The 26967-nt window shown below is 40.5% G+C and overlaps 3 protein-coding genes and 1 long non-coding RNA gene across 4 annotated transcripts; all 4 read right to left on the reverse strand.

Annotated features, from left to right (window-relative positions):
* Positions 1-4937: 4937 nt before the first annotated feature.
* smpdl3a (sphingomyelin phosphodiesterase acid like 3A) lies at positions 4938-13580 on the reverse strand. Its single transcript, XM_069172356.1, has 8 exons — positions 13395-13580; positions 12535-12748; positions 11014-11158; positions 10644-10740; positions 9791-9954; positions 9305-9485; positions 9090-9214; positions 4938-7720 (listed from the first exon to the last, which is right to left on the reverse strand). The coding sequence occupies exons 1-8, from the start codon at positions 13489-13491 to the stop codon at positions 7409-7411; spliced, it is 1335 nt and encodes a 444-aa protein (XP_069028457.1). The 5' UTR covers positions 13492-13580; the 3' UTR covers positions 4938-7408.
* A 1434-nt stretch (positions 13581-15014) lies between these two features.
* On the reverse strand, positions 15015-17075 carry LOC138212105 (fatty acid-binding protein, brain). The gene is made up of 4 exons (XM_069172354.1): positions 16931-17075; positions 16591-16763; positions 16074-16175; positions 15015-15326 (listed from the first exon to the last, which is right to left on the reverse strand). Exons 1-4 carry the CDS (start codon positions 17001-17003, stop codon positions 15276-15278), a joined length of 399 nt encoding a protein of 132 aa, XP_069028455.1. The 5' UTR covers positions 17004-17075; the 3' UTR covers positions 15015-15275.
* A 2120-nt stretch (positions 17076-19195) lies between these two features.
* LOC138212072 (uncharacterized) lies at positions 19196-26694 on the reverse strand. Its single transcript, XM_069172315.1, has 8 exons — positions 26634-26694; positions 25722-25976; positions 25485-25559; positions 21363-21452; positions 21233-21261; positions 20853-20909; positions 19850-19918; positions 19196-19750 (listed from the first exon to the last, which is right to left on the reverse strand). Exons 1-8 carry the CDS (start codon positions 26692-26694, stop codon positions 19622-19624), a joined length of 765 nt encoding a protein of 254 aa, XP_069028416.1. The 3' UTR covers positions 19196-19621.
* Positions 24283-24923, reverse strand: LOC138212086 (uncharacterized). Its single transcript, XR_011179397.1, has 3 exons — positions 24849-24923; positions 24707-24735; positions 24283-24374 (listed from the first exon to the last, which is right to left on the reverse strand). It is a non-coding gene; the product is annotated as an uncharacterized lncRNA (long non-coding RNA).
* Positions 26695-26967: the final 273 nt, after the last annotated feature.

A 26967-nucleotide genomic window follows, 5' to 3' on the forward strand; every position in this document is an offset into this window, starting at 1 on the left:
AAGAAGACAGCACAAAGACTGGAAACAAGCCTCGACTGTTTCTTGGTAACTGAACCTCCCTGGCTGAAGTTTCATCTTCAAAAAAAACAAAACGATCTAAGTGAAAAAACTTTTAAAAGGATGATTTTCGTTCTAAGAAGTCCCCAAAACCTCACAGAAAATAAAATTTACTTTTGGCTTTGAAGCCAGAAAATGCCTCCGGAATTAGCAGAGCTTTACCGTTTTACTACTTCCCAGGAAAATATGACATTTTCACACTCAAAAGAAGTTTCATGTTCTCATGGACACGCCATCAAATTGATAAACTTCGGTTATCGCCCAAGATCACCATTAAATGCCCCTTTTTATTCAAAATATTTTAGGGAGTAAAAACAAAAGTCTTTTTTTTCCCTCCACAGCTTCATTTTTGACCCACTTTTCTTAATTCCCTTCAGCCCTTCACACACATACAGTGACAAATTCCATAACACTGTACAATAATGAGACTTTTTTTTGTTTTTTCCACAATAGCCGCCATCTTTTGTGACCATTCATAAATTCATCACCACCACAATAATCGGACCTTTGTGTCCGTATACAATAGCTTTACTCCAGTGGGAAATGTACAACTCACGGGACCAGGGGGAAAATTTAATTGGAGGAGGAGACTCAACCGTGTAGTCGGGATGTCAATAGCTGGCTTCCTTCCAACTCCTTCAAACTGAAAGTGTGCGCACACGCACACACACACACACACACACACACACACACACAGAAACTAAGCCAATTTTAATTTCCAAGACAGCAGCTCTGTCGCTCCAGAAAGGCTGTTTCTGGGTGTTGAGATCTTTATTGTAACCTTTTTCTTTCCGAGTCTGTAAACGTCTAAATTTGCAGATTCTTTTTTTAATCCTGGATCAAACCACCTGCTCGTCACATATTGAGCTACCTGGCCTCGAACGGAGGCTCTCGTTTGTGTCGTACCAGCAAATATAAGTAGTTAATGGTCAACGCATAGACAAATCTTTTCACCTGAATACTGGTCGAGTGCAAACTTTGGCTCAACAGCAGCACAAGAAGAAAGGGCCTGGAATCCACCAAAATAAGGAGGGATCATCCTCAGGGGACCATGAATACCAGTACTAAATGTCTCCTTATGAATTTATTCTGTTTGGTCGTACTTTTTCTATTCTGTCATGTCATGTCGGCTACGACAGCCACTTGGTTTGTGCCGTTATCGAATTGTCCAAAATGGAAATAGTTTATCCTCCGGGGAACACGAATATCTGCACGCAAATTTGATCGACATAGATCTACATGGTCATAAACAGGATTTCAAAAGCGGAGGGGGGGGGGGGGGTCTAGTCACAGGATTACAGACGGCGTGGTTCTGTTTGCTTCATTGGACTGAGGCGAGCGCGAGGCAACACCTCCGAGGAGCTGAATCCTACAAATGTTTGACATTTTTATTTCATAAAACGACTGAAAAATTGATAATAAAATTAGTTCGCTGTCCATTAAATAATCAAAGAAAGTATTTATTTACAGAACAGGCCCCTTTTTTTTTTTCTTTCTTCTTTCTTGTCCCTCTACTCGTCCTGCTTCCCTGCTCTCTTGAAATTAGCATTTTATTTGGGTGGACGCTGGTCCAACTTGGCCCGGCCGCCATCGGAGTGAAGTCATGGGTTCTGTGGAGTCTGATTGGCTGCTGGGGAACTGCCTATGGTGGGCCCATACAAAGGAGAGGTCTGGGCTACAAGAGGCTTAGAGCAAACTCCAATCTGAGACCGACCCCCACTAGTGCGCCCGCACACACACACACACACACACACACACACACACACACACACACACACACACACACACACACACACACACACACACACAACCCTTCAGATTGCTTGTTGCCGTCTCCATCACTGATGAAGGAGCCCATTCATGCCCGCTGACAAATTACTAGTGAAGCATGAGACTAAAGGGACCCCCCATCCCTCCGTCTCTGTCTCCCTCTCGCTCTCCATTATAGACTGTGTGAGACTTGGGTGTGAGAGAATGTCACACGGGAGACCAGAACCATGAAAGGAAGCTTTATGTTTGCACTGATACGAAAAACAGCAGCAAAACTACCAGCTCAGGCTTTTTTTTTTTTTACATAGAAAATGTTTGTGTAAATGTAGCAATCAAGCTGACAAGTTTAAAAAATAAAAAAAATAATAATAACGATCTGTTTACCGTGAAGTGCGTGAAAAGAATTCGCTGTAAAAACATTAATTACGTAGACTAGAGTGAGAAACAAAATACGATAAAATACTGCTGTGTGTGAAAAAAGTTGCAACCCAGTCACCCAACTTTGAAAAACATTGGCCTACTTTTCAATACTTCTCCAGCTACCTTTACAATATACAAAGAGGGCAGATTAAGGCTCTTTTCTTTTTTTTTTTCTTCCTGTCTTTCCAAGATCTTTTAATCAGATCAGCTGATTAGGAAGTTATACTAACACATGACGCAGGGTGGCGAGGGCAGTGTTGGTTTTAAACGCCAGAATGCAACAGTTAAAAGTAATAATAAGTATTGAAAATTGTCCCAATAACTTCTCGCGCACTCGAGGAAAACCTGATATTTGCGAGCGGGTCGTGTTGCGTAACACCTGTAGGCGAGGAGGCCTGAGCGGGATGCCGACTCAGCAAACAAACGGCACTAATCACTTTTAGTCCAGACGTGAACTGTTTTACAGAAAAGGATTAGTCGGGGTCCAGAAGGAGGAGGTAACCCGCTGTCATAAGGCCAATGTTGACCTGTGGGGTTAAAAGGATGCTTTAAAAAAAAAAAAAAAAACTTGTCGGCGTTAATGCAACAAAACCTCCAGGCCAGGTGGCTAAAACAGTCAAGCCGTTTTTTGGGAGGCTGGTGGCCAAATGTTTGGGATAAACACTAGAATATCGCTTAAATTGTGACGGCAAGAGCTGAAAACGCCAAAAGCCTTTCCGTCTTCAGCCGAACGTTGAAATTGACGTCATCTCCGTTTCATTTCGCAGTCGAGCAGATACAAACTACTGGATGAAATCGGAGCCCTTCAGGCTTCGTTCTAGTCCTTTCGCGTTTGCGTCGTTCGCACAAAAGATCCATCAACACGATCGATGCAAAATATCGAGCGATTCATCGGCGCAGATTCAACAGATACACGAAAACCAAATGACGTTTCTTTCTGTGCTTCTGTGATTTGAAGTCCACTGCGAAGGCACAAAGAGAATTGAATCGGTGCGCACGGCCGGCAGACAGAAAAGTTGGGTTTTCAGAGGCCCTATTTTGGCGAACCTTCTGTGTGAATACGAAAACTGTAGAAAGACCGAGGTGAGCGTGTCTATTAAGGATTTACCCGAACAGCCCTGTTTTGACTGGTTCTCTAACGTTACTAGACGAGGTAGCAGAGGTTCACGAGAGGTCTCAATTAGCTAACGGGAAAAAGCCACTTAGATCTCTTGTACGCTAAAGAGGCTTTCAAGAGAATCAACGTTACTTACACGGGATCAAGACATTTGGGCAACCTTCTTTAAAGTGGCTCATTTCGATGTCACCAACCGAAGCACGAACTCTTAAAACTGCTGGAGTGGGGGGGGTGGGGGGGTGGAGGGTACAGCTGACTTTCGAAACTCAAGAGATCGACAGTATTTCAAAAACCCCGAAGGATGTGAAAAGGGATTAGGTGAGTTGGGAACATCAAGGGTAATGGTGATCTGAACCATACACGCAGATTCCAGCTCCCCAGGAGAGGGCTGTACTGTCCTGACAGTAATCCTCAGACGGTGGGCCTCCACCAGCCGGCCCGGCCCAGACAGCCAGCCGACTGGAACGAAAGCAGAAATGTATGCAAACCTGGACATGTGGGTCAGTCAGCCAAACGGAGAGCCGGCCAGTCAGACAGTCATTGAAGAAGACAGACCGTCTACCGACCGTCTAGCTCCGCGCCGAAAGGTTTCCAGCTATTGGACCACCTCTCTTTCACCCTGCCGCAACTGTCTCCTTAGTTTTGTCACCAATTTATTTTAATTTGTTTTTATTTAAAGCAATTTTTTTTGGGGTGGTAATTATTATCGATTGCTGCTACTACTTTTCTACTTTCCGTCACCTTTTAAAAGAACATTTTTATATTCCTGCTCCGGCATCACGTTCACTGATCAGCTTCAGCGACGATAAATATGAAATGTCGCTGCGTTCAAATGCGGTCGTATTGACCGCGGACGTGAGAAGAGTTCGTATGAACGGCGCCCTCTTGTGGTGTTCACCGCGTCGGGACTCGGGAAATTTTCTAAAAGCCTCGAGTTCACCGAGTTGTGACGATGTTTGCTGACGTTTACAGAAATGTCAGAGGTCGTGGAATTCATTTTTCGTTGGATGTCGAGCTGCTATAGTCGTTTTAGTCACGTCGAGTTCGTCTTCGTAACTTAGGAAACAGCCGAACGTCTGAGGAAAATGTTCATCTTCCCAACGGCTTCATCTTTTCCCTCTGTGACTTTGCACTTTCTGCATTACGTTATCTCCCCGTTAGCTCGCCAAATCGTTAACCTCGGCGGCTTCTAGACGCCCGTCCACGTTGCCGTTGCCTAGCAACGGTGTGTTTTTACGACTTAACCAAGTACCCGGGGGACACGACCTCCCGTGTTGTCACCGGGGAAGCTCACGAGTTCCAGTCTGGTAAACAGTGGTCACTGGTTGGGAAACTAATGAAAAGCACACAAGATCACAGGTGCAGCAAAAGACTCCCGACGAGCCTGAAATCGAGATCTTCATCATAAAAATCATAAAATCATTGATCATGAAAAAACTAAACTATAAAAACCGGTTGCTTCATGAAGTCTTAGAAACTTTGACCTGGTAATGGCACAAGATGAAAAGCTAAAAGATGAAGTTACAAAAAGCACGATAAAGCACGACGAAAAGATGAATAAATACATTTTATGACAAGCCATTTAATTGCTGTTTAACTAAAATAAAAATAAAGTGCCGATTGATCCAGTAGATGCCGAGGTGACGTTATGGATTGTAATTTGGTCGTTATAATGCAAAAAGAAAGTGTTTAAAAACTTGAATAACTTGAATTAATGATGACCTCGCACCGGTTGAAAAGGAGTGAAGAGGTTCAACGTCGCGAACGTCGCCCACCTTCGTCGGCTTCGTCCGACCGGCAGCTCGGCAGTTAAGAACAAAAACAGTCGACCCGAGAGACGGATTCAGAGAACTGGGAGCTTTTTCTGCCGTTACCGTGGCGATGCAGTCCTCTCCATCGCCACGCTCGCCACCGACTCCGTCTCCACGGTTACGTTCTTGTCTGGCGCTGAGTGGAGGGAGGCCCGGGAGGGGGGGGGGAAGGAGGGTAATAACGTTGAAAAGGGGGCACATGAGGGGAAGTTTTCACAAACACACAAAGTCCAGATTCACTCTTCAAAACAAAATAAATCATCTTTCCACTTTTGGGAATCTGGATAGTTATGAGGAGTTTAAAAACTCTGGTTTCACCTTTTAAGACTTGAAACCTCTTTAAAAAAAAGAAGAAAAAAAAGGGGGATGTTTTTTGGGGGGGTTATTGGTCTTTGGGTTGTTCCAACTTTAACTAAAAAGTCTAAGTTCGGTTCATTTGACATTCACATCATATATATAGATTAACATCTCGGGAATCTTCAGAGTGTAAACGAGCAGCGATTCAAGTTCCTGTATTGAAGCACAAACAGCCGGTTTACAGAAGGAACACTTCTCCGCTGTGTTGATGCATAATTACAACTTTTACAAAAAAGCTTTAGGAGAGGTGCGACCAACATTTTGGGGAAGGGAGGCGAATGGGACAAAAGAGGAGGGAGGAGGAGGATGAAGAGGAGGAGGAGGAGGGTGAATGCTTGAGACGGTGGCTGAGAAACGAGAGGAGTTTTCTGGCAAGTTTGAACAGGAGAAGAATAAGACCGGGGGAGGGGGGAGGGGCTGAAATTGAAGCGAGAGGGTCGCTTAAGGTTAGCCGCTGTTTTCTGTCTTTGCCTCCCCCCCCGCAGAGAAAAAACTAAACCCGCACGAAGTTTTAGTGCTTCGTTCAAGTTAGCAACTCTTAAATCTTCAACACACGATGTGGTTTCAACTTTTAATTAAGAACTTTAATGGAAAAAATAAGCAGCAAAACTGACACCAATACTCTCCGTGACATGGAAGATGATCCAAGCTACGGTTTTATATTCCATTTTTTGTGAAGCAGCAATTTTTTTCTTTAGGATTCATTGCTGATTTACGTTAATATCACAGAACGTACGCAAAACACCACAAAATCAAAAGAAAAAAAATGTTTTTTTTTAAACGGTCCCCGTGTTAATGGTCCAGTCATCTCGTGTCAATGACATAACTTCTGATTATTAACGTGTCAAAATGCCTCTTTTTTTTTTTCCCTGAAAAACGTAAGAATAAACTCGCCCGATGGACGGAGGAGCTTCAAGTCATTTGAGAGCAGATTTGAACTCAAAAAAATAAACCTTCAACTTTTTTTTTTCCCACGAAGTATATCCTGCTAAAAGTTAGCACGCCTCAAAAGTCTTCGCTGCTCTCTCAAAACCAAGATGGCGTTTTTTTTATTTTCTTGCATTTTTTTCTTCCGTTTTTGAGATCAAATATTTGCAAGAATCTGAAATATTGTGTGGCATTTCCCTTTTTTACTGACTTCAATCCTTCAGTTAATAAAGTGTAACATTTAAAAAAAGAAAAACCTCTAATATCAAACATTTCCCGGCGGATTCCTTCATTTTAAATTATTTTCACCAAAATCTAAACTGAGAAACAGAATAATTTGGAGAAAAGGACTTCATCAGTATCATATTGAATATTCTTAAATAACATCACATTTTACATTCAACAGCTAATTTACTTCAGTCATCCGGACTGCCTCTGAATCACTTTGCTGTATTTATTTATTTTTTATTTTATTTTATATAAATATAAAACTAAATATTATAAATTATAAAATATAATTTTATTTTATTTATTTTTGTATAAATATGAATTTATACAAAATGTATATATGTTTTTATATAAATATACATTTTATTTTATTTATATCGTTATTTGTTTTTGTGTATGTTGTCTTAGTGTGTGTGTTTATGCATTGCTCTTATTTCTTTCTAAAATAATATTTTTTTTATCTATCTTATTTCTTATACGTATTTATGAATGTTTTCATATTGTGTCCAACTTTTTGTTGTTTTTTTCTACGCTGCTGTGACGACTAAATTTCACCACTGTGGGATTAATAAAATATAATCTACTCGAATAAATTAAAATCGAAGATGAAGAAAAAAAATATGATATTTGGGAGCAGCGGAAGTAGTTTTCCCTTTTTTGGTGATTTCAGCAAGAGATAAAAAAAAATTAAAAAAATGAATCTCCCTCGACGCTCCTTCGTTCACGCCAGCCTTTTCCCCTCCGCGACACATCTGGAGTAGGACGGTCCGTCCAGGTGGAGCACGGCGCACACCTGGCTCACCTTACAGTCGCCTTCGCAGGCGATGCTGCTGTCGTAGCCGACCATGTAGTGATGGAAGTAGCTTTGGAAGGTTTTGGAGCGCGGCGGCCCGAAGCTCCGGCCCAGCTGCAGCAGGCTGTCCGGCCGCAGGTCAGCCAGTCCAAAGGCCTCCGTCATGATGTATTCAAGCCTCCAGTCAGATCTTTGTTTCTCGTTGGCTTCCGTCAGATTTAAATAGTACTGCCAGATATCCTTCAGAGAGAAACAGAAAGGCGCCGACGGAGGAGGAGGGGAGAGAGAGAGAAAAGAGTCTTTTTTTTTTTTTGAACGCCAGAAAGCGGTTTTTTTTGTGTGTGTGTGTGTGTGTGTGTGCTGATTGACACCGCGATTAATCACGGAGAAGATAAAAGTTGGAGTCGCAGGACGCTTTTAGTTTGACCTGAATTTGCCAACATGCGCGACAGCTTGAACGCTTCTCGTCTCTCTTAAGTGTCTTTAAAAGACTTTGTCTTGTTTGTTGTATTCTGTGAAATAAAGATCACAGAAAGCTGCTCGGATCTCACGGGTCCTTTTTGGGTTTTTTTACCCAACGTGGCAGCTTCATATTGAGCGGCAACCGGCAGCGACATCGTCGCCCGTTGGTTTGCTGAACGGCCGTCACGAACCCTCGAGTTCGGAATTTGACCGCCGCCCATCTTTGCGAGTTCGGAGCAGGAAGTGACCATATTTGGACGCGCTGGAGGGGAGGAGCCAGCGGTGAATCTGACCGATCTGATTGGAAACCATGACGATACTACGTTCCGCCCACCGACAGCTGTAACCTGACTGCACCACAGGCCTGTCAATCAAACAGACATGTCCCCCAAAACAGGTCTTCTTGAATCTTCTTTTCTAATGAATGAGGGATTATTTTCAGATGGACCTCCAGAAAACTAATAAGAAGGAGTGACTTTAGCTAACAACACCGAGATAACTGATGGACACATTTTATTCACTTTGGATTTGATGAGAGAAGTTGAATGGGAGTCTATGGAGCCGGAGGCTTTTTGGAGCCGACCTCTAGTGGCACTCGGTGGTATTGCAGCTTGAGGCACTTCTGCATCGGAACCATTTTTCAGACCCGGAAGCTACAAACTCTTTTATATCCAGACAATGATCACCGCTCATTGAAAACTAAATGTTTGTATTTCTACAATACAAATGTGACTAAATTTGACATTTGAGACAATCGCATGCTTCCACCTTTTGTTGCAGCCGTTTCAGGAAGGAACTTTCCCTTTTGCAGTAATTTATCTGAATTAAATCCCATAAACTGGAACGTCGCCCGAGTCACACTTTATTGTCCAACATCTCAAACCTGATTAAACCTCTCGAGGGTAACAAATCCCTGAAGCCAGGTTCAACACGTGGTCCAAAAAAAAAAAAAAAAAAACAACAACTGAGGCTGCCGTAGCAACGGATTGACGACGGTGATTTTAGATTAATCGAGTAGAATTTGCAAAATGTTCACATACTTTTTTTTTTTTTTCGTTCTTGCCATTTGGTTAAAAGCCAAACTATTGTGACTCAGTTTCAAAACGGGCGATATGAAATTAAAACGTGAGCCGACGGAGCTTCTTACCAACAGACTGTAGTCCTCGGAGTTGTACAAGTACATACGGAAAGCCGGGTTGTTGGAGTACGGCTCCAGAACGTGTTTGATCGGCGTGACGGCCGGCGACACGAAAAGAGAATTGACGGGTTTACCTTAAAAAATAAATAAATAAATAACCCAGACAGAAGTAAATTAGCGAATGAGCTGCGAGGGACGTTTGAACACGTTATCTTTCGTTCTACCTTGTTGGTCGAGCAGCACCATGACGCTGTCTCGGTGGGTGTGGCCGTAGAAATGTCCCGCTACCACGTCGCTGTGGCGCCTGAAGATGGCGACCAGCCTCTCGTTGTGCGTCTCTCTGATGGCGGTGGTGTTTCTGGCGAAGGGCAGGTAGCCCACCGGCACGTGGGCTATGACCAGCACCTGGAGACGCCATTTTAAATCCAGACAGAAGGGAAGGCAATGTATTAAAAAGAGTTGAGCCTATAAATATCTATATAAACATCAATAAGACGTTGCACTGTTGTTTAGTTTAGTTCAATTCAATATTATTCTATTTTTATTTGTATACAAGTTGTATATAATGTGCATTTCCCCAAAAATATTTTAAGATTTTATATCTTAAATTGCTTTGCCCTGTACATGATGCTGTAACAACAACATGTCCCCTGACGGGATTAATAAAGTATCTATATAAAAAAAACAACAACAACAACAGGATTTCAGACCTTCTCCCGGCTCCGAGCAGATTTCTCCAGAGTGGCCTCGAGCCACTCGTACTGGCCCGCGGGATCCGTCACGTTACTCGTGACTTTATCGGGACCGTAGTAAAGGATGGTGTTGAGACTGACCAGCCGCAAACCGGGCTTCACCAGCTGGGAGTAGAAACCGCCTGCGGGGACAGAACCGCCGAGCGTTGGAATATTACGCCAACGTAACGACAAACGCTGAAACGTCGCTCAGCGTCAGCGCGCACGCATCGGACAATATCGAAACACGTCAGTGGCTAATTTGCCCGTGTGGTCGTAGTCAGTTCACGAATTAGTCAACTGACAGAAATGTAATGTAATTTTTTTTTTTTTAAAACACCCCCCCAAAAAAAAAACTTTCTAAAAAATGTTTACAGTAAAGCTCCACAAATGTGAGAATTTGCTTTTCCTTATTATAAAACAACAACAACAACAACAACGGACAGGCCAGTTGGGTTTCTGCTAGAAGTGGGCGGGGCTTATGGTCCTCTAGATTTCCCAATTTGATCGAGTCACATCCGGAGTTCGTCCAAATCATTTTTTTAATAGCATATCGCCGCTTAGTCAAAACACGTCAAACTGTCTGTGGTTTTCTCTCTTCCTCATTTCTTCAAACGGGAACTTCCAGAAACGATTATTTATGGTGATATACATCCTCTCTGTCACCGTTTTTTAAAAAAAAAACGAATTCCATTTGTCCCCAAAAAAAGTGAAGTTTAAATGCAGAAGTTTCCAAAAGTAAGCGCAAAGTTTTCTTTATCGTGAAACAGTCATTGTTGTGATTATAACTGAGCGACATGAAACATTCTCTGTAGACGAGTTGTCTTTGAACCTTGCGAGAGCGTGAGCAGAGCGTCGGCCTGCAGCCACGGTTCCCACAGTTGGGCAGCAGCTTTGTAGATGGCGTTCGTGGAAGTCGGCATCTGGTCCTAAAAAAAACAGAGCGTGAAACATTTAAAATAATAAACTGTTATCCAGCAGCATGTTGCATTTGGTTTTTGAGGCTGTATCATTCATCAGCGCGTTCTGTTTCATATAATCAGATAAAAAAAATAACAAAAAAACATTTCCTTTTATAACAGTAACATTTGAATATTTGAATTAATACGGGCTCAAAATTGCTTCACACTGCTATTTCAGCTATTTCAGCTCGCATCGGGATGCATCACTTGTTTCTTTTCCTCCCGCGGCCCGATGTTCACCTGTGGCCAGTAGTCATGGTTACCGAGAGCCGGATAGACGGTCAGGTTGGGGAAGTGCTGTCTGATGGTCCGGGTCATGTTGCCGATCACCTGGATCACGGTTTCCGTGGAGAGCTCGTCGACGGGGACGTGAGGCGGACTGTCACTGTGGGAATATCATCCAGAGTTATTAAACCCCTCCCTCCCCCGGTCACATGACATACATTAAGATATATTATCATTATAACGCGTCTTGTTTAGTTTGATGCTCGTAGATCGCTTCACACAAAAGGCAGCGACTGGATGCAAGCGCTTGTCAGTCAACGGCGACTGTTAATTTGATTTAATTTGCAACAAAAATAAAGAAAAAGACGAGAAAATAAGAATTCAAGCCGACTTGCATCTCATTTTCGTCATGACATCTCTTTTGTTTTGCTTTTTGCCTGATTAGTAAATAATACTACTGATAGAAAATGACAAGCAAAATTATAACACACAAAGTTGTGCTGTATGCAGTCCTGCACGTGGTATTTAATATCTAATCAAATATTTAATGGTATTTAACAGCTGCACTACCTGCATACATCTGGGTTCGGGAAAACACGTCTTTTTACCTTTTATATTGTATTTTTGATGTTTCATTTATACGTGTTGCACCAACTTGGTCTGTTTTTGCTCAGTTTTCGTTGTACAATGAAACTAAAGACTTCCAGTTAGGAGCGTTAAATATAAGGCATATTTCAATGTGTTTAAATGCGAGTCACTCGTCTGCCGGTAGAAAACACACCATCATTTCCCAACACGGAGCTTTTTCAAACCCGTTTTAGTTTTTTTTTCCCCTCGGTTTGCACAATACTGCAGAAATAGTGTGAAGTTCCCCTTTAAAGTGAAACTCAAGCTCAAATAACAAAAGAATATAGTACCAAAAAAAAAGAAAAAAACAGTGCTTGCACAGTAACTTAATCCTCCACCCGGGGAGTCTTTCTCGAGTCCTTCGGCATGTTTTAATAAACCGACGAATTCCTGGCTTCGCCGATTAAGCTGCAGATTAACAGAGAGCTTTAAGGACGAGGCCGATGCTAGCGCACACTCGCTTATTCTCTGTTGTTATCGCAGCACATGTTCAACGTTAAGTTTCCACCTCTCACGGAGGACACGAAGCTCTCTTTAAGCTACTCGAGTGGACGACTCGGACATTAAAAAAAAAAAAAACATTGTTCGAGTACTAAAACGTGAACTTAACAAAAAGAAGACGATGAATATTAGTCGGATTAAAACTGCGCTAAATTCTTAAATTGGGCCTTTTTGTTGAAGTTGATATTATATTCTGTTAATACGAACATTTGATGACTCTGGCCTGTTTGATCGTTCATCCACAAAACCACAAGGGAAGATTATTAAAAACAATTGAAACTGTGTTTTTTTCTTATGTTCAGTATGAAACAGGAAGTGACACTGATGACCACGAAAGCACTGCATCTCTAACAGGAAACCACATGACACACACACAAAAAAAACCCAGTTAAAGCACTTAAAACACACCCGGTCCAGATGATGAAGTCCTGCGGCTGCGTGAGCGGCGCCATGTGGGCGAAGGCCGACTGGATGAGGCGGTACGGAGAGTCGCACAGGAAGTCGCCGAAGAGGCCGGCGTGGGAGGCGGGAGCGCCCTTGGAGGAGAAACACACCTTGGTGGGGTCCGGGGCCAGGTGGTAGGACGGGTCCAGGTGGAGGTCGGTGATGTGCCAGAACCTGCCTGGACAGACGGTGAATAATGATAAAGAATTAAAGGAGGAAAAACAAACAAAAAAACACTGTATAATAGTTTTTAGAAGTGGAATAAAAATACACCCGTGCACCCAAACATTTCCTTTTTTTGTCTTTGCTGATCTTTAATCATCTCACAACACATCATGTTATTATTTTCTGCTAATAAAACAACTCTACACCTGTTTTGCAACTCAAATAACACATTTATAAAAAAAAAACCCGTAAACTCCCATTTGCACCATTAAATACCAGATGCAGGACGAAGGTTATCCGAGGAGACGTTCCTGGCCAGACTCCGTTTAAAAAGACGTCAATTTCTACGGTTTTTATCATCTGCGAACAAAATGCAACATTCACAGCAGGTTTTTACCACTGAATATAAATCCATAGCGTCTTGGTGTGAATTCGGCGAGCATGACATCAGCCGTGCGACACTAAATTTAAGACAATACCCACTTCTATTTTATTTTTTTTTGCATTGCTGAAACGCAAAACTCTCAGCCATAAAAGAAAGACACAAGTTCCTTTCCCGCTGCACGTTCAGCCTGCGCAGCTCTTTTGGATATTTACTCAAAGGGCAGAAATCAGGTCGAAAAACGGAGCTGTCGTTAAGTGCCGGGGCTTCCACTCACCTGTGCCCGCCAGGTAGCTGCTTCCGGTCGGTGCCGCCGCCAGCGGAGCCGCGCCGAGCGACAGCAGCAGCAGCGCAAAACACGAAAGTCCTACCATGTTAAAACACGAAACGACAACACAGACGCATCACGTAGCCTTCATGTGAAGTCTTCATAAACTTAAGTAAGCGTCCACAGAAAAGTTCACTCTCCCTCAGACGTAAACAGGAAGTAGAGCGACTTGTCTGGTCACGTGACTTCAGTCTTTTTGGCGCCCAGGGGGAGGAGCTTGTGAAAATGAAAACTTTAGTTTAAAGTGAATTTTTATTTTTATTTATTTTATTTTTTTTAATAATAAACATTTACTCAAGTATAACAGTGCGGTACTTGAATATTTTCCTTTTCCTGTCACTTTTGTACTCCCAAATAAAATTCAGCCTTAAAATATAGCGTTTTATTTGACATCTGCAGTTTGCTAACGAACAACGCCAAACAAAATGGACATCCATTTAACGACCCAACAAACTACTACCAGCAAGAATTTTCTTAAGCTCAATAGAATTAAATTTAAACAATTATCTTTGATTGTTAGTTTCTTTTGTCAAATGTTTTCTCCAAACGTTTTTTTCTCGGTACATTTGTTTATAACAGCTGTGCATGACTTGTTATTTTTTTTAATTATTTTAAAGTGTGTTATTGCAACTTCTACTTCAGTAAAAGATTTGAATGCTACCAAATTAAAAATTGATTTCATCATGACATAACCAGTGTTTTCATTGGCCAATCAGCGCTCTAAATTTACATCCTGTAATCCAGCCATCTTGGCTACTAGTTCGTATTCCTCTCGTCTGACTTTGCTCGCTTCCTGATTATTATTTTTTTTCCTGCTCACCTGTATTATTCGCCACGCTGACATCATGTGCAGGACTTTTGGCTTTTCAGTAACGACTCTGGTTTGCTGTGTGGTTCAACTTCCTGGTTTGAGATTGTTATATAATATCGTAATAAATGTATTGATTAATCTCCTTTCAGAATCGGCGCACTTTACTCCAGATAATCCACAGGCGTTGCTGTGACCGGATTTAATGGAGATTTCTTTGGGTTTTAAAGCTGTTCAAGTGAACATTGTGGCTTATTATGCAGAGTAAAAAAAGTTAAAAAAAATAAAATAAAAACTGTTCCCGGAAACGCCGACTGCTGCTGAATATCTCAAATCCTCCTTCCAGGAGAGGCAAGCGATGAAATGCTCGGTTCAACTGACCCTTTAAAGAGCAGTACTCGAATAAATGTCCCGTCAAAGCGAGAACCAGAGTCATCTGAGGGCTTAAAAGGAGATTAAATAAAAAGGGAGCAGTTAGAGGCCAGCTGCCGACTCAAAAGGGAATCGTTTGGCATATCGGTGGAGTCGCTTTGTCCCAGAAAATAGTCTCATTATTTAGCCGGTTTTGAAGCTCGCTGGTGGGAAATTAATATCGGATTTATCTACTTTTTTTGGTAAACGGACTCCCCTGGTTCTCAGAAATGCTCTCAAACCCGTACAAGCCTTTATCGTAAACGTAGAATTTTATTTTTTTTTCCCTGCAGAAAGGTCAGAGGTCAAAGTTGAGGGAATTGAACACATCAGGGAGGACACAAACTTCATTCTCTGTGTTTTTTTTAAAATTGTATTTATTTATTTATTTCATGTCTCACAGGTTTGCAAAGACGAGCCATCCATCGTGACAGGAATGTATTCATATAAAAAAAAAAAAAAAAAAAAAAAAAAAAAAAAAAAATTACAAAACACGTGCAGTAACGATGTGGACGAAGGATGAAGTGCAAAGAGAAGCAGACAGTCCAACAATAATTATAAAATCAGAACTCCCTGGTCGGGTTTTCTCGGGACGCCGTCGGTCGGAGCACTCATGCCTTCTCGTAGGTACGCACGGCGTGGATGTCTTCAAAGGTCAAATTCTGCAGGGAGGGGGAGAGGTGGGGGGAAGAGACAGTTACCACGGCTACCAAATCGCGGCCCTTTTTTTCAACAGCGACAGCGTCTCCCGTCAGCTGACACAAGCGAGCTAATTTTACTGAAAAAGGCATTAAAAAAAAAAAAAAGACACATTTATCCCAACAAAAATAGATCATCAGCTGCAGTCGGAGCTTCAGGCTTGAGGGAACTACTCAAAACCTGCGCTGGGACTTTTTATTACTTTTTTTTTGCTCCATTTGTGGTTTTAAGGTCGTTTATTTATCGCAAGTAGTCCTACAAAAAAATAAATAGATAAATAAATATATATATATATATGACCTGCACCTTTTTCTGGACGCAAAAAACCCCCGTTGAGTTAAAATGTTCCTAACAAGCTGTGCGTTGACCTCCCAACATGAGGAAAGCAAAGTTTACTGCCCACTAATGTTGACGTTTTCTTTATGCACCGTGAGTTTTGATGCATTTGTGATTCAGTCAGTGACTCCAGTGGTCGTAAAACGGGCTTAAAAATGATCGTCTGGGCTCCTGAAACTGCCTTTTTCTTGGTGATATATTCAAATAAATCCACTCCATGATGACTCCCCCCCCCTCCCCCACTCCTCTGATTTCTTCATCACGGCCCCCTCCTGGCTGCACTAAAACCTAAATCCCTGCTGTGTTGGTGAATTTCCTCCATCAACAGTCAAACGGGATGGAGATAAGAAGCGATGCGGGTCGAGCCGTCTCACCATGACCATCTTGCCGTCCTTCACTTCCCTGACGAACTTGGTCTCCTTGCCGTCCCACTTCTGGACGTGGACCAACTTGTCTCCATCCATGGTCACTGTGGACTGAAAAAAAAAAAAGGGATGAAAAGAGGGAAGAAGGTCAAACAAGGGGGAGGTAAAAGAAAAACAAAACAAATGTCGGTGGATTTCGGGGGTTTCTCGGGATGCAAAATCTTGTTATTGACCCACAAATACACCCGAAAAAAAACACGACTGACCACGGTTTTAGAGAAAAAATACTTTAAGATGCATTATGACTTCACACATGAATGAAATCTTGTAAAAAAACATGATTTTGTGCAATTTATAGTGACGTTTTTTTCAGTTTAAAGCGCAGTTAAATTATTTAAACTCACCTTGAAAAATGCCTGACTTTGCCTCAAACTGCTCGTATCCACATAAAAAGTTTATTGTTTTGTGTTTTTCTTCATTTTTAACAACCAAATTTGAAACAGATATTTTGTTTCTGTCGACTTACTTTGCAGGTCCTGTCGTCGGCGGTGGTTTCGTCGAACTCCTCTCCCAGCTTGAAGGAGATCTCTGTGTTTTTGAAGGTGCTCTGGGTGCGGACCACCACCTTGTCGCCCTCCTGGCTGATGATCACAGTCGGCTTGGTCACGTTGCCGACCTGCCTGGTGGCGAAGCCCACGCCTGGGTGGTGGACAGAGGGGGCGGGAAGGGGGGAGAAAACAAAATAATAAAAAGCTCTTTTACAACAATCTCAGATAAAAAAAAATAAAAAAATAAATAAGAAAGAAAAAAAGATCTGATATGATGCCTTTGTAGAAAAAAACAACAACAAAAGGCTGTTTACTCACCGAGCGATTTCATGTACTCGTCGAAGTTGTCGCTGTCGACGAGTTTCCAGGTGGCACAGAAGGCGTCGACCATGGTGACGGTTTGCAGAGAGACAAAGTTTAACCTCCAGAGCACACTGAGCGAGCTGCAGCTTCTGCAACTTTACCACCCTGGTGGGATTTTTATTATTATGCACACAGGGGGGGAGGGAGGGGGGCGGCAACGGGCGTCCCATTGGCTCAGGAGATTTTTTTTCACTGAGTCCTGATTGGCTATTTGATTTAGGTCATGTTCTCAGAAGAAGAAATGTGGGCGGAGAGGGAGGAAAAAAAAAAAAAGCTTAATTAGCCCATTTGTATGCTTTAATGATGTAATTACTCTCATTCATGGATGCTAGCCAGGTATAGTGAGGCGATTGCTCGCTGAAATAACAGACCAAAAAAAAAAATCCCACACTTTTGACTAGATTTGTTTTTTAATCTAAATTTTTTTTTTAAGTTTACTGCAAAAACATGCAACACCAAAGTTGTATTTGTGACCTGTGTGTGAAAACAGAGCCGGAAAGAGGATTCAAATGGGTTTTTTTTGGGGGGGGGGGGGGGGGGGGGCTTTAGAAGTCTCCACATTGCTCTTTTCTCCGGCCTTGTGAGTCGATCATCCATTTTTACGTTTGAAATCGTTGAATCTTTCCCGTCCGTCCGGCGGTGGAGACGGACCTTCGTGTGTCTGGAATGTGTCCCGTCGGGGAGCGTCGGTGAAGCAGAATCAGTGTGTTTGACAGCCCTTTGTCCTGAACTGCATTAACACCCCACCCACCCCACCCCCCCTGCTGCAATTTCTTCATGCTCAACACACACAGTAATTACTGCCAGTAAATGTCTATATGTGTGTGTGTGTGTGTGTGTGTGTGTGAGCAAAGTTTTACAATTAATGGAGGCAAACTTTGACTTTTATTTTGAACTATTTTCTCATTTAATGTTGATTCATTGAAACACATTTTATTCCTTTTCTACCTTCAACTTAAACATTTGCTGCCCAAAGTGTTTGATTGTGAATATTTATGTTTTATAATTTACGTCAGGTATCTTTTAATAAGGGTGGTAATTGTTGGTAGACGTGGAAGAAGTTTTCTCAAGTACTTAATTTGTCACAAATTTCAGATTAAACTTTACTTCTCCGGTAGTTTCAGTTTAAATGCACCGGTTAAAATATCACTAATGTCACCTTTTTCTGTTTTTCCAGAATCAGAATCAGAATCAGCTTTATTTACTTGAAGGGATTTGAGTCCGGTTGTAACTTGCTCTCTCAAAGTACAAAAACAAAAACATACGTATAAAACATGTATACTGTACATGCAAAAAAAAATGGTGCAAATGTTGACGATGCAATTCCCAACTTCCTTCCTTCTCCACTTTTTTCTTTTCCCCGTACGGCGCTAAAACGACCTTCAGCCATCTTTCCTTGGTCATCTGAATCGTAAAGATGAAAATGTAGTTACTCTTTACAATAAATACTTCTACTCTGGCTGCCTTTGTACTTTTTTATTGTTGGGGTATTTTTTTTCTTTCCACTGCGTCTGAAACTTCCAGAACAATCAACTGATCTGCTGCGAACACAAAAGCTGACACCGCTCAGTAAATCTTGAAAACACTCTTGTGTGAAGGCTGTTTTTTCAGCACTATATACAGTACAACAACAATGGTTTTGGGAGGAGGAGGGTCGACAAACAACTGTGAATATTGGCTGCACATGCTGAAGGAGCTCTGGCGCCACCCTCTGGTAAGAAATAGAATAATAGAGCGCCTCAACCAGTCAAAACTGTGATTTCCATCTGAAATGACCACCAATCTTCTGAAAATATTAAACAGAAACCACTTTTAAAAACATTACATTATTCAGTCCAGCATAAAATCAGTGATGTTGTGATGATGAGATGCTTGTAAATCAGTTTTTATTCTTTCTGTATACTTTTTGAACTGGTGCTGTGATGTTGAAATGTGCTTCTAATGTCCCCCTGGGACATATTGACATAAAAATACAGGCTAACAAAGACTGCTGTCCGAAATAATCCCCATATCTAAATATTATCATAATCATGACTCAACATAACAACTTGCTATATCATAATAACCGGTTCTGGTATTACCAGGGGTCTCTAGCACAAAATTCTGGGTCCATTTTGTTCTCAATCCATGAAGCCCATCGCAAAAAACGATCTCAATAAACAGAAACTAAACAAAGGAAATACATTTTGAATGTTGAAGGAATGTTTTTTTCAACAATAAAGCACAGAAAACAGAAGATGTGAGTAATAATATTAAATAAACAGAGAGCAACATTTAAATATATTTAAAATTATAAGCACATTTAAAACAATAAAGCATAAAAAACAAGAAAATATATTTACAAAACAATAATGTTGTCCCGGTGAGTAAACAGTAGAAAGAGTGTGTTTGCCCTGTTTATTCACACTCTTGGCCTCTAGAGGGAGTCTCAACTCTCCTGATGGCTGCATGTCCAATCTTCAGTTTCCAATAATCAGTGACAGACAAAGAATGAGACACTTTTTTTAAAGGGCTAAACACCTTCATACCTTGTGTCCTCTATGACAGACATCACTTTCCAATCAATTGTTTCACATTAAAAATCTAAATCTATAATCCAAACGATCACGTAACGTTGATAAAAACAACATATTAACGTGTTACATCTTATTTGTTGGGTTTGTTGACAGAAGCGTAAAGGTTGCCGGGATCAGATGAAACTCCAGCCGAGGAGGCTTTCACGGTGCTGTAGGTCACAGAGTCGCCTTCGTCTTCTTCTTTTTGGTCGTCACGGACCTAGAAGGAAACATTGCAGCGTTTCGTACACGTAAACATAACCTGACGGGAGTTTTGAAAGTCATTATTTCAACACAGTCTCTCCCACGGATGACTCACCCGGGCTTTGCGGTCGTCCTTCCTGGAGTAGCTGATGGAGGCGTAGGAAACACCTTCCTCAGCATCCACCTGCACATTTAAAGACAACCAAATGATTCTGAAAACACTTCAGCACAGCGGAAACTCATCATCATTTTGATAAGTCATCCTTCCTCTTCTCTCTGGTGGGAGGAAGTTAAACGTAACACTCACAGACAAAGATCAGAAAACAAATGCCGCTTTCAATCTGGGTCGTATTTTCCACGGACGCGTATGAACGGCGCCCTCTTGTGGTATTCATGACGACGGAACTCTAAATTTTCCGTAAGCGTCGAGTTCACGAGTTGTGACGTGTTTGCTGACGTTTACAGAAAAGTCAGACGCCATAGAAGTTCATTTTTCATATGATTTTAAGCTAATATATTGTAATTTTAGTCACGTAGAGTTTGTCTTCGTAACTTAGGAAATAGCCTACGTCTGAGGAAAATGCTGATCTTCCCAACGGCTTCATCTTTTCCTTTTTGACTTTACATTTTCTGTTAGCTTCAGTTGTTAGCTTGATAAATTGTTAGCCTCCATGGCTTCCAGACGCCATTTGAGTTGTCGTTGCCTAGCAACAATATTTTTACGACTTAAACAGTACAACGCCAAGCATACGGTGCACACGACTTCCCAGGTTGTAACCAAAAACTCGTGTTCCGTTTGTACGAATCACGACATAGCGTGAAATCGTTACGCCGGTCCACTAAAAACGTGAGATAGTCACGCTTTGCGCCGTCTACGTCTGAAAGTTACACGTTTTCCTGTTGTGGACGAAAATGAAACTTATTTCATGCGTGATTTACAGGAACAATTTACTTTTAGCTAAAACATCTGATTGAGGTTTGGGAAAAATAAAAACTTTGTATGGGTTACCAAAAAGAACAGCCCAAAAGCGTGTCTATTTCACGCTTTGCCGTGATACCAGGTAGCGATATAACAGGGAGTATAACGGTTGTTTTTCTCGGTGGATGTGGGATCTCACCGTGACCTGATGTTCTTCCGGACCAGACGACGTCTCCACAGGGTTTAAACTCAGCACCTGAGAAAGAAAAGGCGAGTTACATCCAGAAAGCATCTTACAGTAAACGCAACATAAGCTACGTCTGCGTTCTCAGTAAAGGTAAATCGCTGAATACAAAATACTGCGTACAAGAAATCGTTGATGACACGGCTATAATTAGCACACTGTTGTTCATGTTGTTTTTCTTGTTTGTATTCTCTACGGATCTTTTGACCGTGTTTGTTGACACCACTTTCAGGTTTCAAGTTGATCGCGAGTAAGAAACGCCACAATTATCCAAACCGTTATTCTAAAATTACCATATAATATAAGTATTTGAATTATTCAGTGTTTAAACTCACCGTCTTTTCTTCCTTTTGTGTTTTATTTCCTGAAAAACACAAACGAAGAGTTGAGTTCAGCTTCCGCTTTGTTAAGTCTCCTTCATGACAACTTTTTAAGGATAAAAATTGAATCAGTGAATGTTCTCACTTTTATTTTTCTTCCATATGACGACCGCCACCAGAATTATTAAGAGAGCAGCTAAAGCTACAGGAACAGCGATGTACCACCACGACAAACCTGAAGAGAGACAGTTTCAAAATGTTAAACGCAGCTAGCGGCACTGAGTTGATAAATGTTTGAAGTCGCTCAAACTTTAGACGTCAAAGTATGAAAAACGTATTCAGTTAATACCGTTGGGCTTGTTTCTGTTTTTGGTTTAATTTAATTACAAAATTCCATCTGGGATTTCCTGAAATATTACATTTGTATTGTTTCTACCTGATGACGTGTTTATTTCTTTTTTTGAATCTTCATCTGATAAGTTACAACAACAACAGAACAAAATAACTGTACATTGAAAACGTACTTCATGTTACCTTGACAACAACAGAGGACACAAACTGCTGATATTTAAACTTCAACAAGTGTTTTGTGTAATTAAACATCAGTCAGATGATTTTAAACAGTTTTCTCACCTGACGTCTGATGACTGAAGGAAAACAGCTTCTCTTCTTCAGTGTCAACATGTCTCACTTTACACTTCAATAACTTATAAAACTCTGACTTCTGATCAACATGAGATGTTGTAAATGTTACTCTGGTAAAACACTGATATGATGATGTCATCATGTCCGGGGAGGTGTTCACCCACTCTACTGTATATCTGCATTGTCCATATGTCAACACAGAGCAGTCCAAGGTGACTGTCTCGTCCACTTCATAGTGAATTACTGTTGAAGATGTGTTGAGAAAGACAACAAAGGTTAAATGAACTTGATCAATAAAGTCAGAATTATTGTCATTTTTTCTGTATTTTCTTCCGACAGTTTGATCTGAAAACACAATGATGTAATAAATACTCACTCTTAACAACAGACAGTTTAATATTAAAGTCTGTATGTCTTTGTCCTGGTTTGAACTGTCTGCAGGTGTAATCACCAACATCTTCATCTGTGACGTTCTTTATAACCAGAGAACAGTTCGATGTAACACTCAGTCTGTCTGATTTAGATCCAACATTTAGTCCAATCTGACCGAGTTTAATCAGCTCTACCGCTGATCTGCTATTTGAATTAGCGAACAGCCAGTTAGTGATGTCACAGTTATGTTGACCAGGTATCACATTTTCACAAGGCAAAGTGACATCATGTCCAAGTCTGACAGTAACATACAGACGTTGTCCAGCTGTTGCTGTCGAGGAGAAGAGAGAGAAATGTGACAAACTGTAACATGAAGATGGCTGTAAAAACAAGAATCAATTAAACTCATCAAGTTACAAACAAATCGTATCTGTCTCAGTTGAAGGAAGAATATTTGTATTTGAAGGTTTCTGATATGAATTCTTACCTGTAAACTGAAGCATCAGCACCAGAAATAAAGACATTTGACTCCATTTGAACGCAGCCATCCTGCTTCTGTCTCTCTTGTTCTCAACTTCACAAATGACACAATCACTGTTGTAACTTCTTCTTTAAGATGAATATAGTTTCTCCTTCCTGTGAAGACTGAACTGTCACTTCCTCATAGTGACTTTAGCAACGTTTTCTCTCTTCTGCCACTCCTTGAAATCTTTTTAGATATTTATGTTAAATTTCTCAAAATTCACGTGTTGAGATCAAAAGAATAAAAACTTTTTAACATTTTAACTTTCATGCATTTAGCTGACTGTATTTTCTCCCGTGTTTGTTTGTGTGGGCTGCAGTGGAAAATTGATCAACCACAGAAAAAGAGGAAGTTGAATGAGGGAATCGTTCTTTCAGATAAATGTTCCCGTCGACGCAGCTCGTCTTTTTCAGAGTTTATTATAAGAAAACTCCGTTTTCATGGTGAAGTTTGACGGCAAACATAAACCAGCAAACCACTGAAGTCTGTGATGAAACACGGTGAAGCTGCAGCAGCTGAATAACAACAGAGATGAGATCATTTAGTGTTGGTTCATATTTATATCTGTCAAGTAATTTTCTCTGAAAACTAAAGAGGAAGTGTTTGTGGTGAGAATGTGGGTTGAACAGCAGAAGAGATCTGCAGGTTGATTTTACTAACGAGGACCAGATAAACATCAGAAACACAAATGCTTCTCACATTAATGAGCGTCTGACTGAACCGTCTTTAAGCGTCCCACCATCCAACTTGTGAAAACGTGTCGTAGCAGTTCAACATGTTTCATCAGAGTCTGTTTGACTCGCTGCAGACATGAACCTTCGGTCCAGTAATGCTATCTGAGGATTTAGGAGTCGTTGACTCTCCAATCAGATGAGATCCACCGGAGGTCCTGAGACTCTGAGGACCTCTGGTGGCCGGAGGGAGTAACACAAGGAACAAAACCATGACAGACTTGTACTGTGGTCTGGAGGTGTCTGAGACAGAACTACAAAACACACTGTGAAAGAGGAAATGAGGAATTTGTATAATTAGGAATTTTACTTCATCAGCCGTAGAAAAGACATTTTTTTTACAGATAACATGAAGACATGAAGCTCATTAAAGTCAAATATTTTACATTAAATTCAGTTAAAATCTTTGCACTGAAAACACTTTAAAAAGAAACAGTGAATCTTAATCTCAGAGCTACATGTTGCAACAGGAAGCCAAAAAAATACAATACAATAACAATAACAATAAAATAGTTGTTATAAGCTATATTTCTTGTTAGATAAATGTCAAATCCAGCTGTTGTGTTCTGATTTAGATGCAGACTTAAAACATTTTGCTCCTTAATATGAGAGAAAATCCAGACTTGAACTTCTTTCTCAAAATTTCAGCTTGAAATAGAAACAACTTGTCGTAAAAAACACTTCGTCATGTTGGTAAGAAAACACAAAGACATAAAAAGTAGTACAAATATTTGCTGATTCTGTTTCCTACTCGTGTAAAACGTGATGAGATGATGTTTAACAGAGGTGGAGTCATTTCTGTTGATGATCAGCGGAGTTGGAAGGAAACAGAAGGTTCTCCGATGTTTTCATAGTTCACTGTACCGACGTCTTCATCGTTACGCACCTGTGGAAAACAACACAACACTGTTTACACTGAGTTTAAACTGAGGCCATAGTTTGTGGTATTGTTGAGATGAACTGTCTCATGTTGTCACGTTTATCTCTTATTTTCATCTTCTCATGTGCAGCTTTCAGTTTTTTTGCTATAAATGTTCAGTTTAGATTTCCTAAAGATTCCTTCGCTGAGATAAACACTTCATTTCAAAACAACACAGTTGTGCAATTTTAGCTCAATTTTCTTTTTTCTCATGTTTATTCAAAGTTATAGAAACAAATATCACAAACACTTGTTTTTTTCTGGAAAGTTATAACTGAATATTCAGTGTTTAAACTCACAGTGTTTTCTTCCTTCTGGTTTTGGTTTCCTGAAAAGACAAAAAGACAAAATAAAGAGTCGACTTTTGCTTCCACAGAAAAACTAACTTCAGGTTTATTAGAAGTTTTTGTGTAGAAAAGTTTCCTCTGTGAACGTTCTCACCTTTAATTCTTGTCCAAATGTTGACTGTAACAACAGATATCACGAGTGCTGCAAAACCCAAAGACACGACGATGCACCTCAACAAATATGGAAAACCTGAAATCAATAAAGAAACATTTGGGCTTCAGGTTTATTTTTTTCTGTTCAGAAAATGAAATGTTTTCAAAGGTGATAAATACAGTCGGTGCTACATGTTGTTGTGAATAATAGACAGAACAAAATAATAGTCATATTATCCTGTAGTCATATTATTCTTGTTAGAAACGTGTGTGAAATATTGTGTTAATTAATGTATGAATTCAGGAGTTATGGCCATAATTGGGTTTTGTGAGGTCAGTTACCTTTTACCACCAAAGTTAATGTTGGTCCCAAATTTGAAAAAATATTCTCTCAGGGCGTTTATGAGATATCTCGTTCACAAAAATGTAATGAGTGGAAAAGATGGACGAGAGGTCACAGTGACTTTGACCTTTGACCTTTGATCACCAAAATCTATTCAGTTCATCTGACTTTAAGTGAACATTTGTGCCTAATGTGAAGAATCAATACATCCTGAAGACCAAGTGAACATTTGTACCAAATCTAAAAAAATTCCATCTGGGATTTCCTGAAATATTACGTTTGTATTGTTTCTACCTGGTGACGTGTTTATTTCCTTTGTTGCAGTTGGTTGAATTGTTGGTCTGATTGTTGTCTTTGTTGAATCTTCATCTGAAAAAATGTAAACAACAATAGAACAAAATAACTGTACAGTGAGAACGTACTTCATGTTACCTTGACAACAACAGAGGACACAAACTGCTGATATTTAAACTTCAACAAGTGTTTTGTGTAATTAAACATCAGTGAGATGATTTTAAACAGTTTTCTCACCTGACGTCTGATGACTGAAGGAAAACAGCTTCTCTTCTTTAGTGTCAACATGTCTCACTTTACACTTCAATAACTTATAAAACTCTGACTTCTGATCAACATGAGATGTTGTAAATGTCACGTTGGTAGAACACTGATATGATGATGTCTTCATGTCCGGGGAGGTGTTCACCCACTCTACTGTATATCTGCATTGTCCATATGTCAACACAGAGCAGTCCAAGGTGACTGTCTCGTCCACTTCATAGTCAATCACTGTTGAAGATGTGTTGAGAAAGACAACAAAGGTTAAATGAACTTGATCAATAAAGTCAGAATTATTGTCATTTTTTCTGTATTTTGTTCTGACAGTTTGATCTGAAAACACAATGATGTAATAAATACTCACTCTTAACAACAGACAGATTAATATTAAAGTCTGTTTCTCTTTGTCCTGGTTTGAACTGTCTGCAGGTGTAAACACCAACATCTTCATCTGTGACGTTCTTTATAACCAGAGAACAGTTCGATGTAACACTCAGTCTGTCTGATTTAGATCCAACATCTGGTCTAATCTGCCCGCGATTAATCAGCTCTACCACTGGTCTGTTATTTGAAACAGCGAACAGCCAGTTAGTGATGTCACAGTTATGTTGACCAGGTATCACATTTTCACAAGGCAAAGTGACATCATGTCCTTTCATAGTGAAGAGAGACAGATCTTGTCCAGCTGTTGCTGTCGAGGAGAAGAGAGAGAAATGTGACAAACTGTAAGATGAAAAACGCACAAGTATCTATCTCATCTTTGTTTTCCAAATGTCTAAAAACTTACAAACAAAAAAACCCTAACCAAGTAAGAATAATACATAATGATAACATTAATGAACTTTTGTCATCTATTTGTTATTCAAGGTTTCTGATATGAATTCTTACCTGTAAACTGAAGCATCAGCACCAGAAATAAAGACATTTTAATCCATTTCAACGCAGCCATCCTTCCTTTGTCGTCTTCTCTTCTTCTCGTTTACAAAAATGACCAAAAAACCCTCTAAAGCTTCTACTTAACACATCTGCCTCCCTTAAGTAGTGAGCCGTCACTTCCTCATATTGACTGGAGCCTTCCCACCTGTGTCGCTTGTATTTGTTGTCATTTATTCAGGATTTTACATTCAAATCTGTCTGGATTTTGTGAATTCATTAAAAACAGTGAAAATACTTGTTATTTTTATTTATTTTATTTTTAAATATTTTGAACTTTTATGTCCGA

Source organism: Embiotoca jacksoni, unplaced genomic scaffold, assembly GCF_022577435.1.
Source record: "Embiotoca jacksoni isolate LCO1_2020_lvr unplaced genomic scaffold, fEmbJac1.0.p SCAF_52, whole genome shotgun sequence".
In the NCBI taxonomy this organism is placed as follows: Eukaryota; Metazoa; Chordata; class Actinopteri; family Embiotocidae; genus Embiotoca; species Embiotoca jacksoni.

What these genes read in the sequence shown, in the direction of transcription:
- LOC138212105 (XM_069172354.1), bottom strand. Translation starts at nt 17,003, where the DNA reads ATGGTCGACGCCTTCTGTGCCACCTGGAAACTCGTCGACAGCGACAAC. An exon ending in CGAGTACATGAAATCGCTCG is followed by an intron (nt 16,764 to 16,930) that starts GTGAGTAAACAG and finishes TCCACCACCCAG; the next exon opens with GCGTGGGCTTCGCCACCAGG. An exon ending in AGGACGGCAAGATGGTCATG is followed by an intron (nt 15,327 to 16,073) that starts GTGAGACGGCTC and finishes CCCTCCCTGCAG; the next exon opens with AATTTGACCTTTGAAGACAT.
- smpdl3a (XM_069172356.1), bottom strand. Translation starts at nt 13,491, where the DNA reads ATGGTAGGACTTTCGTGTTTTGCGCTGCTGCTGCTGTCGCTCGGCGCG. An exon ending in ACCATGACTACTGGCCACAG is followed by an intron (nt 10,741 to 11,013) that starts GTGAACATCGGG and finishes TGTTTTTTTTAG; the next exon opens with GACCAGATGCCGACTTCCAC. An exon ending in GGTGCTGCTCGACCAACAAG is followed by an intron (nt 9,215 to 9,304) that starts GTAGAACGAAAG and finishes TTATTTTTTAAG; the next exon opens with GTAAACCCGTCAATTCTCTT.
- LOC138212072 (XM_069172315.1), bottom strand. Translation starts at nt 26,694, where the DNA reads ATGGCTGCGTTGAAATGGATTAAAATGTCTTTATTTCTGGTGCTGATG. An exon ending in CATATGGAAGAAAAATAAAA is followed by an intron (nt 21,262 to 21,362) that starts GTGAGAACATTC and finishes TGTGTTTTTCAG; the next exon opens with GAAATAAAACACAAAAGGAA. An exon ending in CACAAAAGGAAGAAAAGACG is followed by an intron (nt 20,910 to 21,232) that starts GTGAGTTTAAAC and finishes TTTCTTTCTCAG; the next exon opens with GTGCTGAGTTTAAACCCTGT.